The following is a 15452-nucleotide window of genomic DNA, read 5'->3' as shown; positions in this document are numbered from 1 at the left end:
GGAAAGGAGGAATGAGGGGAAATAGAGAGGAAAAGAGGAAAGAAGGGAAAGAGGAAGAGAAGAAGAAAGAAGGAGAAAAGAGGAGAGGAAAAGAGGAAAGAAGGGAAAGAGGAAGGAAGAAAGGAAGAGAAGAAGGGAGGAAGGAAAGAAGGGCTGACTTACTAATGGCATACTATATGCCAGGCACTATGCTAAGAACTTTTTTTAATAACCCTTACATCAGGAGTTCCCAAACTATGGCCCACAGGCCCCATGTGGCCCCCTGAGGCCATTTATCTGGCCCCCTCTGCACTTCCAGAAGGGGCACCTCTTTCATTGGTGGTCAGTGAGAGGAGCACCCTATGTGGCGGCGTTGTACTACTTCTGGTGACGTAATCCTTTACATGGCACCTGGTTCTGAGAGTCACTGAAGGAGAACGAGGCGCCCCGCAAAGGATTCTGTGGCTGCACGATGGAAGACATCAGCATACTGAGCAGAGATCTGGGGGAGGGGATTCCGCACTGTGTGTACTGCTGCCAGGTATAGTGGTGGCAGTGATGGGCCTGTGCAAGGTGGGACAGGCCCATCCCAGCCAGCGCTGCAGCCTCCGCTATCCCAGACAGAGCTATACAGATTTGTTTATAGTTTGTTTGTTTTTTATAGTCCGGCCCTCCTACGGTCTGAGGGACAGTGAACTGGCCCCCTGGGTAAAAAGTTTGGGCACCCCTGCCTTACATTGTCTTAGAATCAATAATGTCTATCAGTTCTAAGGCAGAAGAGTGGTAGGGGCTAGGCAATGAGGGTTGAATGACTTGTCCAGGGTGACACAATATTTATATAATATATATTTTAAAATATTTATATTTAGCCCCTTATCTTCTGTCTTACAATTGATACTAGATATTAATTCCAGAGCAGAAGAGTAGTAAGGGCTAAGTGATGGGGGTTAAGTGACAAATCTGAGAGATGAGTGTGAGTCTGAAAATGTAGTTTTCCTGGATTAAAGTAAAACTAAAAAAAAAAAACCTTTACCTTCCATCTTAGAATCAATCAATGCTAAATATTGATTCCAAGGCAGAAGAATGATATGGGCTAGACAATGGGGGTTAAGTAACTTGCCCAGGGTCACACAGCTAGGAAGTGTCTGAGGCCAGATTTGAACCCAGGACCTCCCATCTCCAGACTGGATTGGGCTGCCCCTCATGCTAAGAATGTAGAAATATTGTCTCATTTGATCTCCACAACAGCCCTGGGTGATAGGTGCTATTATTCTCTTCATTTTGCAGCTGAGGAAACTGAGGCCGGTAGAGGTTAGGTGACTTGCCCAGGCTCACACCAGGTTAGTAAGTATCCAAAGCCACATTTTTGCTAAGAAAAAAAGGAGGGTCAGTGAAGCCTCCTTGCTGCAAGTCTTGCTGACTCCAGTGATCTATACCCTGTGCCAGCTTTAAATTTATGATCCTATTAATCCCTCCTCAGGGGATTTCTGGGTGACATAAAGGTCTGTGCACCAAATCCCTCCATACAGACTCCGTCTGTAGGGGATGAAGTCCCTCAATCACAAAGGTTAAGGAACAAGTGAAATGGAGCGCAGAGAAGAAAGTCAAGTTTATTGCAAGTGTAGCAAACTGGTTCAGCTGTAAAATGACTCAGTTGGACTTGAGGGCCTCTAAGACCACTTGCAGCTTTGGCACTGGAGCCAAGGTCCGAGAATCGCAGATCTCAAGCTTGGCAGGCCCATGGAGATAATAAGCTGGCTAGACCGACGTCTCCATTTGTTTTATACCGAATTTGATAAACATCCAAGAAAATGGCCATCTCTCTAGACATAGTAAAACAGAAAAAAGAGGATTTGCTGTGAAACAGCGTTTCTGTCATGTACAGCTTGCTTCTCTTAGATATAATCAGTTCCACACGTAATTTTCCATGCCAGCTGCTTGTCTGCGCTTCTTTCTGGCCGTCCTGTTCCCTTTTGTGCATTTTCTTTTTTTTAAAGATGCTTTGATGACCCTCTTTTCTTTTAAAAAATTCGTTTCCTGGAGAAACTAGAGAGCCAGGCCTGGAGATGGGAGGCTTTTAGGTTCAGATCTGGCTTCAGACACTTGGCTGTGTGACCCTGGGCAAGGCACTGAACTCCCATTGTTTATCCCTTGCCACTCTTCTGCCTTGGGACTGATCCTTAGTGTCGATTCTAAGGGGATTTATTTTTTAAAAATTTGTTCCCAGGTTCTGGGTTCAAATGTGACATCAGTCCTAGGCAAGTCACTTGACCCCCATTGCCTAGCCCTTACCACTCTTCTGCCTTGATTCTGATTCTAAGGCAGAGGGTAAGGATTTTTAAAAATTGTTGTCCTGAGCCCTCTCTTCCTCCTACCGCTTCTCACACCCCCACCGCTAGGGTGGGAGAAGAAAAAGAGAAAACTAAAGCTCTTGTTACTGATATACATAATCAAGCAAAAGAAGAGACTGCATTGATCATGTCTGAATATACGTGTCTCGTTCTACATCTTGGGCTGATCACTGCAGATGGCAGCATACTTCCGCCCTGGCGCCTGGAATCCTGCTTGGTTACTCCATTCATTAGTGTTTGAAGTCGTTTTGCCTTTAGAATATTGGTGACATCGTATCAAACGTTCTCCTGGTTCTGCTCGCTTCACTCGCATCAGTTCAGATTCGTTTTCTCGGATTTCTCTGAAACCATCCATTTCACTCCTTTCTACAACCCAAGGATATTCCATGACATTCACATGCTCTCATGTCGTATTGTTTGCTCATTTTCCATCATGTCTGACTTTTCAAGACCCTTACCAGTTCCAAGTAGTTTTGATGATTACTCCTTTGTAGGAATCTGAGATCTAGTACTGCTTCGCCCTTCCTTTCTTTTAAACCCTTACTTTAGAATCAATACTGAGTACTGGTTCCAAGGCAAAAGAGTGGTAAAGGCTAGGCAATGGCAGTGAAGTGACTTACCCAGGGTCACACAGCTAGGCAGTGTCTGAAGCCAGTTTTGGCCTCAGGACTGGCCCCCTTCTTTATCCTTTTTTTTCATTTTCTCTTTTTGAGGTTATTGACTCTTATTCCTCTAGTTAAATTTTGCTGTTATTTTTTCTAGCCTTATAAAAATAATCTTTTGGCTGTTTAACTGATATGACACTGAAGAAGTAAATTAATTTAGGAAATATTATTATTTTTATTATATTGACTCAACCTACCCACGAGTAATTAATACTTCTTCACGTTACTTAAGTTTGTATTTATGTAAAGAATATTTAGCACTTGGGAGACAACCAGTGAAAATGCTTAGAGGTAGGAAATGTAGTGTCTTAATCCAGGAACATCCAGGAGGTTATTATCAATGGAAAGAGGGCGGGCAGGAGGGTGTGTTAGCAAAAGAAGAATGAAAGGGTGTAGAGGGAGGTTATGGCCATACCATACTGCCTCCCAAATGAAGTTCTAAGAGGATGAATGACTTAGCCATGGTCACAAAATAAATATTCAGGAAGCATTTAATGGGATGCCCTTTAGACTATTAAATAACTTTGTAATAAAACTGCCAGAGTTTATCAGTTGAATAAAAAATTAGGAAGTTGTTTTTATCAAACTGGCTAATAAAGAACTTATAGTTATTAGAAGCAAGAATTCTAGGTTATCTATGGCTCTACCACCTTGCAGAGAGTTCCAAAAATATGAAGTTGCAAAGCCTAAGGACTCCCTAATCTAATCAATGTATTCAGTGCTCACTTAGGGATGGAATCTTTGTAGCTCCTTCCTTAGAGACCTAGGCCCAGAGGCTAGGAATTTGGCATTCTGCCATCTCTAAGCTCTGGCACTATGACACTGTCTTTTTACATCCGTGGGAATGTCAGTTTCTTGAGGGCAGGGGCTATTTCAAGTTTGTCTCCCACTGCTCAGACCCATGTTGGCAAACCTATAGCACACATGCCAGGGGGGGGCTGCACCCTTCCTCCTCTTCAAATACACCTGAGTACATTTCTTTCATCACCCTCCTCTCTGTCCAGCAGCTCAACGGGAGCACTTCCTCCCTCCCCTGGCTAGGGTAAGGCAAGGAGCTCACATGCGATGTGAGGGTTGCACTTTTGGCACTTGGTCCCCAAAAGGTTTGCCATCACTGGCTTAGACTAATTCTTGTCACATAAAATATAGGGTTAGGAACTGAGCCTGTTTCAGTGATCTGGAAACACCCAGGTGAGGAAAGTCCCTTTATCAATACAAACATGCACCTTTCTGGAAACTTGTGAGCTTAGAGTTTCCTGGAGCACTAACGTGAGCAGGATGATGCAGCTAATATGCCTTAGAGGTCAAACTGATTCCTGACTCTCTTGTTTCCTGGCCTATTGTTAGCACTTCATAAATTCTAGTGGACAGTTGGTTCGTTGATTCTTTCCAAGAGACCTAATACCTTTGCCTGGTAAATTCATGTCTGACATTTGTCATTTGCTCACTGAGTAATCTTGGGCAGGTCCTGTTATTCTCTGGGCTGCAGTGCCCTCATCTTTGAAGGGATAGATGATAAAATGAGAATTCTCCAAAGGCTGCTGTCCAGGATCTTACAGGGAAGGCAATGGCATATGCTGATTGGTGAATGACCTGTGATGTTGAACCTGGACCAGAAAAATTGGGAGAGACGGTGATGTAATCTGTCTGCCAGTATTTAAGGCACTCTCGTGCTAAAGAGGAATTTGATTTCTTTGGAACTAGGAGCAGTGGATGCAAGTTACCTAACCTGGCCCAAAGGGAAATGGGCGGCCTCAAGATGGCACCCGTATAGGAAGGTCCTGTCCCTTGGACTTCTTTTGGCCTAGGCACTGATTGTCCAGCGAATTGTAGAGGCCATTCCTATGTGGTATGAGTGAGAATAGTTGGCCTTTCAGAGGGCCCTTTCAGCTGGGAAATGCTATGATTACAAGCATGGCATTGTTGACAAGTTTGTGGCGTGTCTTGATGGAATGCAAGGCCTCAGAGCCAATGCTTAAGAAAAGAAATCAGAGTTTCCAGATATGATAACCCCTGCTGAAGGCATGTTGCTTTCCATCTTGGCCTCCCTGTTACGGGGATACCCCTGCTTGATAAGACCGTCATCACATGGATAACGAAGAAAGGAGGGGAATGAATGAGTCCAGTGCTGGGGCAACCAGCGTTAGTAAGTTCCGGCCTGAACATCTGCTCTCTGACTGAATTACTTGATGCAAATAGTTCCCATGTCCCGACACGCCAGCTTGCTAGACTTTTCCGAGACTCGTCCCTCTGCCGAATGTCAACTGCGTGTTCATCCCTGCAGGATGAGGTGATTTTCCAAAGTTTCAAGCTATTTTCCACACATATTATTAGATGATCTCTCTGTTCAGGGGCCCCTCTGAGCTCTAACATTCTGCGGTTTGAGGTGTAGCCCATCTCTGACACTATTCTAAAGCTCCCTTGCAGTGCCAACCCTCACGGTTCTAAGTTGGGTTGCAACAATAGCGTCAATGAGTTTGACTCAATCTACCGATGAATCAACAATTACTAAATGTCTATTACATGGTAGATGCTGTGCTGGGCAGGTCTGTGTATAGCTGTGTGTCAATAAAATATGAGTAGCCCAAAGCTTTAATAGGGTTCTAAGTTTGTAAAGTGAATGATGGTTTCTGAGGCACTCTGTCTGTGTAAAATAAATAGAGAGTCATTTGGAGGGCCAGTGTGGGAAAGGAAGAACTGGGAGTTGGGGTACGGGCATTAGGAAGGGCTTCATGTGGGAGAAAGTATATGAGCTGAACCTATTTTAACCCCTTCCCTTCTGTCTTAGAATTCATTTGAAGGACTCATTCCAAGGCAGAAGAACGACAAGGTCTAGGCAAGGAGGGTTAGGTGACTTGCCCAGGGTCACCCAGCTAGGAAGTGTCTGAGGACAGATTAGAACTCAGGACCTCCTGGCTCTCCATCCACTGAGCTACCCAGCTGCCCCCCATCCCTCTTCTCCATGACAGCCGCAGGGTAAACATTCCCAGTTCCCTAAAACAGTTCTCAAAGGGCACCTCCTGCTTACCTTCCTCTGAAAGTAAATATGATGAGCCCAGCGTATGGTATCATGCCCCGCTCCCGAAGTCTCGCTAATGGCCACTTTGGTCACCTGGCCAGCTCCCAAGTAGGCGCTGAGAAGCCTATGTCCTAATCATCTTGAGGTACATTGATTTTATTGAGTTAATCTCTCTTCCCAAGTGCTTCAGGGTCACTAGTGATTCTGAGGTGTCGAGGTTAAGGGGCCAAGAGCAGCCCCAGTACAAGGGCTTGGCAGGAGGCCACCAGCAAGAGGAAAAGGCGGCCAGCGTATGGCTACAATGGCTCCTTAGCAGAGGCGGAGTCAGCTGTTGGTCAAAGCAGCCACTGTTGTAAGCCCAGCCAACTGACGACATCACTTTGGTTCGCTGGGGAATTAGATGGTGACAAGGTCTCCGTCTGCTCCGCAGAGATGTCTCCTGCTGTTTTGCCCCCTCCCTTTGCCCCCCCAGCCATCCTTCAGGGCCTATTTTAGGCATTAGCCAAGGGCCAACAGCACTTAAACGGATAGAAGGTGGGGTGTTAATAATCTAACAGTGCCTGTGGAGGAGAGAGGCCAGAAGGAAATAAGACTTGCTGAATCCAAGAGGATTGCTCAAGAGGAACCTTTGAGTCATCAATCAGTCAATGCAAAACCATCTACTAAGTACCCACAATGTGGCACCCTAACAGGCCAAGATGGTGGCTTAGTAGCAGCAAAAGCTAAAACCACTCTGACAATCCTTCCAAACTAATATGGCACCCTAGTACTTCTTTGAGATAGGTGCTCCTATTATCTGCATTTGACAGATATGGAAACTGAGGCAGGATTTAAGTAATTTACCTAACATCACATGCTAGTAAGTGTCTGAGGCAGGATTCGAACTCTGGTCTTCTTGATCTCAATTCCAATGCTCCATCCATAGCAGACCTAACTGCTTCTTGCCTGTTATATACTGGGCACTGCACTATGGGGAATTTTTTTAAGCCATAACTGCAGTTTCATCTTCAACTTCTAGCCTTAGGTGCCTAGGGCATAAATGATCTTGCCCTGGGTCACACAGCCAACATATGGCAGAAGCTAGATTTGAACAGAGTTTCCTGATCCTGAGGCTGGCTCTTTGTCCAGTACAACACACTGTGGGGTATGGTGGGGGGAACATGATAATGTATATAGGCAGCAGGGAAGGAGCCAGAAAATATAAAAAGTATGTACATTCAAGAGTGTGAGGATGATTGGGGTTGCAAAATCTGATGGAGAAGAGGAAAAGGGATGGGGTGAAGGGTACAAATAGAGGAGTTATCTTTAGCAAAGAGATCTTTGCCGAGTCACTTCATCAGACACTAGAGAAAAGAAAGAGATAATGGAGGACAATGGCAAGGATTTTTTAGATGTTCAGTAAAGGAGAAGAGCAAGCTCCTATGGGTGATCTCTGTTTTCTCCATAAATAGTAGTGAAATCTTCTGGTATGAGAGGTTTGAGGAAAGAAGGGAACATTAGGGCAGAATACAAGGATTATTTTGGTACAAGAAGGACTCAGTTTAGATTAGGTAACATCAATTGGTTAACTCTAGGGTCCATTTGGAAGGGAGAAAGATGGAAGCCAGAGCAGAGGACATGACCTGGAAGAGCATGGAATGAAGGGTCAATGAAGAATGAGAAGTAAGTTTAGGAGAAGTGAGGCTGAGAGAGATGGAATGACAGGACGTTATTATAGAATAAAAGAATTTCAGAATGTTCCATCACAGAAGTGTATGGGTGGGTGGGCAATGGTGAGAACCAGGGGTGGCACACTTTCAAATTTGGGATCCTCCATGAAAAATTCACCTCTCAGTCTGCCACTTGAGTCATTAGGACAGTGATGGCAAACTTATATCATGTGTGCCAAAGAAGACACACAGAGTACTCTCTGTGGGCATGTGTGCCCCTCCCCCCAGTTTATTACTAGAAAGGCAGAAGGGCTTGGGCAGAACTGCTCCTTTCCCCCTTTCCACCATGCCTGATGCCATTTTCCACATCCCCCACCCCTCTGTCCAGCATTCTAATGGGAGCACACAGGGGATTAGGTGGGTAGTTCACAGGGGGCAGAGGTGGAGGGGAGCAGAGCTCTTGGGCCACTCCCTTCCTCCTCATTACACTCGCTGAGGACATTCCTTACTTCACCTGCCCCTCCTCCCAGTTGCCCAATGGGAACATTTTCTCCCTCCCCTGTGTAGGGCATGAGGGGCCTGCCCAGCACTTTAGGGGGGCACAGCAAAAGGTCTTTTGGGGAGCTGAGTATGGCACATGGTCTCTAAAAGTTTTGCCATCACTGCATTAGGACGTTCATTCTCCACCTCTCTGGCAATCCAAGGTTGTGGCTGGATATTTCTCTGTTGATTACAAACAATTACAACCTCTTTTGTCATTAATTAGCCACTTGGATCTTATAAAACATGAATTTTTAAACTAAATTGGAAGAACCTTTTAACCCATGAACTTTAGGTCACTTGTAGATATATCCAAACCCCTAACACCCTCAGCTTAAGTAAATAAGAAAGTTACCGGCTCTGTTCTCTATAGGGTCATGGGAGTTTGGCAGTATTGATGAACTGAGAGGCTGGGATATTGGCAGAAACATTTACTTGTCTGTTGAAGTTCTAAGGGCAGGGGCTAGTCTAGAGAGAAAGGCTGGAAGAATAACCAGGGGGCCAGGAGAGAATGGCCACCTACAATTCAGCCTAAAGAGCATTATTAATATTTTTGCAACACTGTCCTATCACTTATTTATCTATTCATTTACTTATTTTTAACCCCTTACATTCTGTCTTAGATTCAAACTGTGTATTTCTTCCTAGGCAAAAGAGCGGTGATGGGGGCTAAGTGACTTGCTCAGGATCATATAGCCAGGAAGTATATGAGGCTAGATTTGAACCTGGGATATCCCATCTTATTTATAAGAATAATCGCTGCTACTTCTCCAATACTTCAAGCACTTCAAAGGGCTTCCTTATAATGAACCAGCAAGTAAAAGCATACAAGTATTATCCTCATTTTTGATTAGAGAAACTGAGGCTCAAGAGACTTGCCTAAGGTGACAGTAAGAGGTAACTACTTTGTCTGGTCCCCTGCCTGTGTCCAGTGTTATGTTGCCCCCTCTCTGTTCATCTATTGCTGGTAGGAATGTCCTACTCATCCACTTTAGAGTGTCATAAGGGAAGTCTGTCCCTAAAGCCAGGGTCACATAGCCAGGAAGTGCTGCAATTAGATTTGAACCCAGGACCTTCCATCTCTAGACCTGGCTTTCAATCCACTGAGCCACCTAGCTGCCCCCAACAATCCCTAAGGATTTGCCTGTGAATTGGAGAAGAGATCTAAGAAGACAAAAGTCGAGTTAAGTGAAGTTTTTTGAGGATGGCAGGGAATGTGGGCATGCGTGTAGGTGGCAGGGATGGAGCCAAAAAATGGAAAAAGATTGAAGAGTCCCCTAAGGAAAGAGACGCATTATAAAAAGGTAGCCATCCATTATAGAAGAGTGAGGCTATAGACTCATCTGGCCCAGACTCCTGGATCCCTCTTTGTCTTTCCTAATATTGGCCAGATCGGACAATCTTTCCTGGGAAAACTTGCAGATTTCTGAAGATATTCTTCCCTCAGAGGAGAAATTGCATTCCACAATCTGCTAAGAACCATGGATGTTTTTAAACATTTATTTATTTAAAATCCTTCCCTTCTGGCTTAGAATCCATCTGTTCCAAGACAAGAGAGGTAAGGGCTAGGCAATTGGAATAAAGTGACTTGCCCAGGGTCACACAGCTAGGATAGGACCGTTTCTACACCATTGATCCAGCACCTCATTAGTGGCCAAATACTCCCAACTTTGTCTCATAGACACTTTGGAGACTGAGCCCATTTGGGACTTCAAGAAAGCAGGTATTGGCAAAGAGGGACCTAGGGATTGATGAGCCCTGTGTGGGTCAAGAAACACCTACTGAGTGGGCAGCTATATGGCTCAGTGGACAGAGTGTCAGGCCTAGAGACAGGAGGTCCTGGGATCAAATGTGGCCTCAGACACTTCCTAGCTGTGTGACCTTGGGCAAGTCATTTAACTCCCATTGTCTAGCTCTTAACTGCTCTTCTGCCTTCGAACCAATAACAGTATTGATTCTAAGACAGAAGGTGAGGGTTTAAAAAAAGAAACACCTACTGACTGGAATTGTACCTTCCCCTACTACTCACTCCTTACTTTGGGTTGCTTCCAGATGGCAAACCCTTAAGGGAGGGAGGAGTTGCCAGTAGCCTTTAGGTTCATGAAAAAGCCTTACAGTAGAAGTTATATTTCATTTGCCTTTGAACCCCCAGTGCCTGGCACAGTGACTGTCACAGAATCAATGCTTGCTGAATTTGTTTTTGTTGAATTGTTGACTGTGAAGTGACCTCAGATCTAGTCCATTGGCACAACTGCATCACTGCCTGCCTTGGCAGAAAGTCTGGTTTATTTGGAGTCTCAATTTGTTCCACTGTCAATCAGATTGCAGTGGAGTTAACACTTACTGACCATGTGCCCTTGGGCAAGTCTCTTCCCTTCTCACAGCCTAGTTTTTTTCCTTCATAAAATGAGGGTAAGAAACTGTTCAATCTGAAGTTCTTGGCCTGCAGGCATACTCTCCTTGATTCCGCTGTGGGAAATACCATGAGGTGGAAAGGCACATTTTTAAAAAATGGTACATACACATAGGAATCTCTAGGAAAGAAGATGATTGAGGTAAATTATGAATGCAGTATCTGAAGGCTCTAGGTAGTCAAAGGAGATGGATTAATAGACATGGACATAGACATTGACATCGACATCAACTGATATATGAGATGGAATTAGGTGTAGAAACTTCGCAGAGGAGATAACAACTGACCTGGGCTTTGAAGATACCATATGCCTTTCTTGGAGGAGTGGATGGATGGGTGGGCTGGATTTTCTATTTTCTTTTTTTACCAATCTATTCATTTGGACATGTCAACCAGTTCCCAACAGGGGCGACCACCATCACCCCTAACCCAGGGCCAAATAAAAATACCTAGTAGAATGATTGTGACTGGCCATATAAGCCATTTACCTTTTTGGTTACTTTACCAACTGTTAACAGAAAAGAAGAATGTATGCTTTAACTTTAGCAATTTGGAATTGACATCGTCAACCGTGTTTGACCTGAGGGAGTTTTTTGGCCTTTTAATAAGAAGCCACCTTTCCATCTTGAATTTTTTTCTCACAAACTCAGTGTTCCAACCAAACTGGATTACTTATTCCATTTTTCACCTCATCTCCCACCACATCTTTGCCACCATACCTTAGAATCTTTAGATCCCATCCAAGCTCAACTCAAGTGTCACTTCCTATGTGCACCCTTCCCTTATTGACTCTGCTTGTTAGTGTCATCCCAAGATGCCACCAGAATATCTTTGTCTATATTTTGGATCAACTTATCTCCTTCCACTAGAATGTAATCTCTTTGATGGCAGACTTTTGTTTTTGAATTTGTAAGTCTGGGGCCTGATGCCAAGGAGAAGGCTGGTAAAGACGGAATCAAACTGAATTTCCAAAGACTTCCCTTTCTCCTGGGCTTAGTTCATGTTTTACTCTGTCCCTCATTCCCCAGATTGTGTGTCTTTCTCTCTTTTCCAGCAGCCTAACATTTACCTTTTATGCACGGTTTCATATCCTCCCAGGTGGGATGCAAGTTCCTTGGAAGCAGGAACTTCCTGGTTCTTTCTTATCTTTATATCCTCCGTGTCCTGCTTCGTCTAAGCTTTTTGCTCTCAGTTGGTGAGTAACGATAATAATGGCTGACATGGATTTGACCAGCACTCTAGTGTTTACAAAATACTCCCCTGACAAGTCTTTGAGGTTGGGAGTTGCCGGTTTTATTATCTCCATTTTCCACATAGGGAAACCGCAGTGAAATGATTTCTTTGTGATTGCCTAGACTAGACAACAAAGCTGAAAGGAAAACTCAGGTCCACTTGGACTCATGCTCTTCTTTATTTTTTAACCCCTTACGTTCTGTCTTAGAATTAATATGGTGTATTGGTTCCAAGGCAGAAGAGCAGTAACGGTTGGGAAATGGGGCTCAAGCGACTTGCCCAGAGTAACACAGTGAGGAAGTGTCTGAGGTCAGATTGGAACCCAGGACCTCCCCGTCTCCAGGCCTGGTTCTCAATCCACTGAGCCACTTAACTTTCCTTTCTTCTCTCTTTTTATTTAAAAAGAATCTCTTGATACTTTCTATTACTGTTGCCAGTGGGCCCCATTCCATAGCTCCTTCCCATGTAACAAAGTACTTTAAAGCTTATTGTTGTTTTCCTTTGCATCAATGTAGTCATTGGGTCATTGTTCTCCTGCTTCTATTTATTTCAACCCCCACAGGCTGTGAGGGGGCACCTTAGTGCACAGAGCCCTGGGCCTGGAATCTAGAGACCCAAGTTCAAATTTGGTCTCAGATATTTATTAGATGGATGGCCCTGGGTAAGACACTTAATGTTATTTGTAAAGTAGAGCCTGGCACACTGTTGTTCAGTCTTTTTTAGTTGTATCCAATTCTTGGTTACCCCCATTTGTGGTTTGCTTGGCACAGATACTGGAGCAGTTGGCCATTTCCTTCTCCACAGCTCATTTTGTCATGAGGAAACTGAGACAAACAGAATGAAGTGACTTGTCCAGGTTCATTCAGTCATTTTCTTCAAATGTGTCTGATTCTTCATTGCTCAATTTGGGGTTTCCTTGGCAGATACTGGAGTGGTTTGCCATTTCCTTCTCTAGTTTATTTTACGAAGAAGGAAACTGAAGCAGACAAGGTGAAGTGACTTCCCCAGAATCACACAGCTAGTAAGTGTCTGAGACCAGATTTGAACTCAGGTCTTCCTAACTCGAGGCTAGACACCCTATCCATTGTACCGCCTAGTTGCCTTTGCCTGGTACATAGGAAGTAAGATATAAAATGCTTGTTTCCTCTCTTTCCTCCTTCCCTCCTTCCTTCCTTTCTATCTTATTTTCTTCCTTCCTTTCTTCCTTCCTTCCTCAGTTCATGCATGTGTTTCCAATCTTCTCTGAATTATTCATATTTGTCATTTTTTAAAATTTTATTTAATTAGTCAATTTAGAATATTTTCCATGGTTACAAGAATCATTCCACTGGGTTTTACATGTGTCATTGATCAAGACCTATTTCCATATTATAGAGTCTACATCCCCAATCATATACCCATCAGTCCATGTGATCAAGGAAATTTTTCTTTCTTCTGCATTTCTGCTCCCACAGTTTTTCTCTGGATGTGGATACATTCTTTCTCATAAGTCCCTCAGGATTGTCCTGGATCATTGCATTGCTGCTAGTAGAGAAGTCTATTACATTTGATTGTGCCACAGCGTATCAGTCTCTGTGTATAAGGTTCTCCTGGTTCTGCTCCTCTCACTCTGCATCAATTCCTGGAGGTTGTTCCAGTTCCCATGGAATTCCTCCAGTTCATCATTCCTTTCAGCACAATAGTATTCCATCACCAACAGACACCACAATTTGTTCAGCCATTCCCCAATTGAAGGGCATCCCCTCATTTTCCAATTTTTTACCACCACAAAGAGAGTAGCTATGAATATTCTTGTATAAGTCTTTTTCCTTATTATCTCTTTAGGGTACAAACCCACCAGTGCTATGGCTGGATCAAAGGGCAGACAGTCTTTTAGTGGCCTTTGGGCACAGTTCCAAAATTGCCCTCCAGAATGGTTGGATCAATTCACAACTCCACCAGCAATGCATTAATGTCCCAACTTTGCCACATCGCCTCCAACATTCATTATTTTCCACTGCTATCATGTTAGCACATCTGCTAGGTGTGAGGTGATACCTCAGAGTTGTTTTGATTTGCATCTCTCTGATTATAAGAGATTTAGAACACTTTTCACTGGCTTATTGATAGTTTTGATTTCTTTGACTGAAAATTGCCTATTCATGTCCTTTACCCATTTATCAACTGGGGAATGGCTTGGTTTTTTTATATAACATATTTGTCATTTCTTAAGGACCGATAAGATTCAATTTTCAAGGCTTTCAGACTGCATCTTCCCTGTGGGGAGATCTCTAGCCTTTGCTAAAGTCTCACCTTCTGCTTAAAGCCTTTCCCAGGCCTCCATAATCTTCATGCCTTCCCTTTCAGACCCCCCCACATATCCTGTACCTATCTTTTATGTATCTACACTGTCGTTTATCTGTTGTCTCTCCCATTAGACTGGGAGCCCACTGAGGGCAGGATTGCATTTGCCTTTCCTTATATAGCCAGCTCCTAGTTTGGTGCCTGGTACACAGTAGGTGTATAATAAATGTCTGTTGACTTGACAGCTGACTGGCTTGTACTCTTTGCTCTCTTCCCAGGGTGAATGTGTGTTCCTTGCCCCCCTCCATAATCTAGTGCTGAGAATGGCTTTCTCCGCGCTAAACAGCACACCCCAGAGAGCAGATGGTGGCGAGCTATGTCCCAGCTGTGGGCAGCTGCATCAAGCCGTGGACAACCACCTCTATAACTTCCAGGATGAGGTAGACGATGAACTGATGTGCAACATTTGTCTGCAGCCATTGCTCCAGCCTGTGGACACTCCATGTGGCCACACCTATTGCTACCGCTGCCTGGAAAGCTTCCTGCAAGATTCTGACTTCTGCCCCATGGACCGAGAACCTCTGACTTTCCCCAGCTGCCGCAAGTCAACCTTGTTGGTGAGAAACCTGCTGGACAAGCTGATCGTCTTCTGTCCCTTCCATCCCGACTGTCTTCTCACCATGCAGAGGTGTGAGCTGGAGGGTCACTTACAGAATAGGTAAGGGTTGGCTTTGGCCATGAGGTAGTGTGGCCCAGTGGAATAAGTACTAAATATGGGTAGAGTCCAAGGCCCTGGATTTGAATCCTGGTTCTGTGTGGTACTTACTTAAGTTGTAGAACCTTGAGTGAGTTATTTTTCCTCTCTGGGAGGAAGGAAGGAAATAGACATTTGCTAACCACATACTATGTGCCAGGCATGATCTCATTGGATCCTCACAACAACTTTGAGAGAGGGAAACTATTATTATTCCCATTTGACAGTTGTAGAAAATAAGGCACACAGTAATTTGCCAAGGATCCCACAGCCAGGAAATATCTGAGATTAGATGTGAACTCAGGTCTTTCCAATACCAGACTGAACGCTCTATATCACCTGTGCCTTCTAGGGATTCAGTTTTTCTTATTAAATGAAGGTATTAGACTAGGTTGCAGCTTTAAGTCTTCTGATCCCTGGTCAGGAAATCCATGACTTAGCAGGGCTAAGTAGAAAAACTGGAGGGAGACAGAGATCAGGGGCAAAAGGTATCTAATATTTGGAGGGATGACCAGCTAAAATATTAGCTTTTTTCATAGCTCCAGAATTTAGTATGTTCTTGGCAC

General features: G+C 44.1%; 1 protein-coding gene across 3 annotated transcripts in view; it reads left to right on the top strand.

The window, feature by feature from the left end:
• Positions 1-15452, top strand: part of LNX3 (ligand of numb-protein X 3) — a 59595-nt gene that overhangs the window by 11853 nt on the left and 32290 nt on the right. For 2 of the 3 annotated variants that reach the window (XR_008914671.1, XM_056809459.1), the window contains exon 2: positions 14411-14850. Coding sequence is in view for 2 of the 3 variants with exons in the window: in XM_056809459.1 (XP_056665437.1) it covers positions 14456-14850 (395 nt within the window). In the remaining variant the exon portion in view is untranslated. Of the gene's footprint in view, positions 1-11725; positions 11812-14410; positions 14851-15452 lie in introns of those variants that run through there. The other variant, XM_056809460.1, reaches the window with a different exon arrangement.

The sequence above is a fragment of the Monodelphis domestica genome, chromosome X (assembly GCF_027887165.1).
Source record: "Monodelphis domestica isolate mMonDom1 chromosome X, mMonDom1.pri, whole genome shotgun sequence".
Taxonomy (NCBI): domain Eukaryota; kingdom Metazoa; phylum Chordata; class Mammalia; order Didelphimorphia; family Didelphidae; genus Monodelphis; species Monodelphis domestica.
This window is presented reverse-complemented; position numbering and strand designations above follow the sequence as displayed.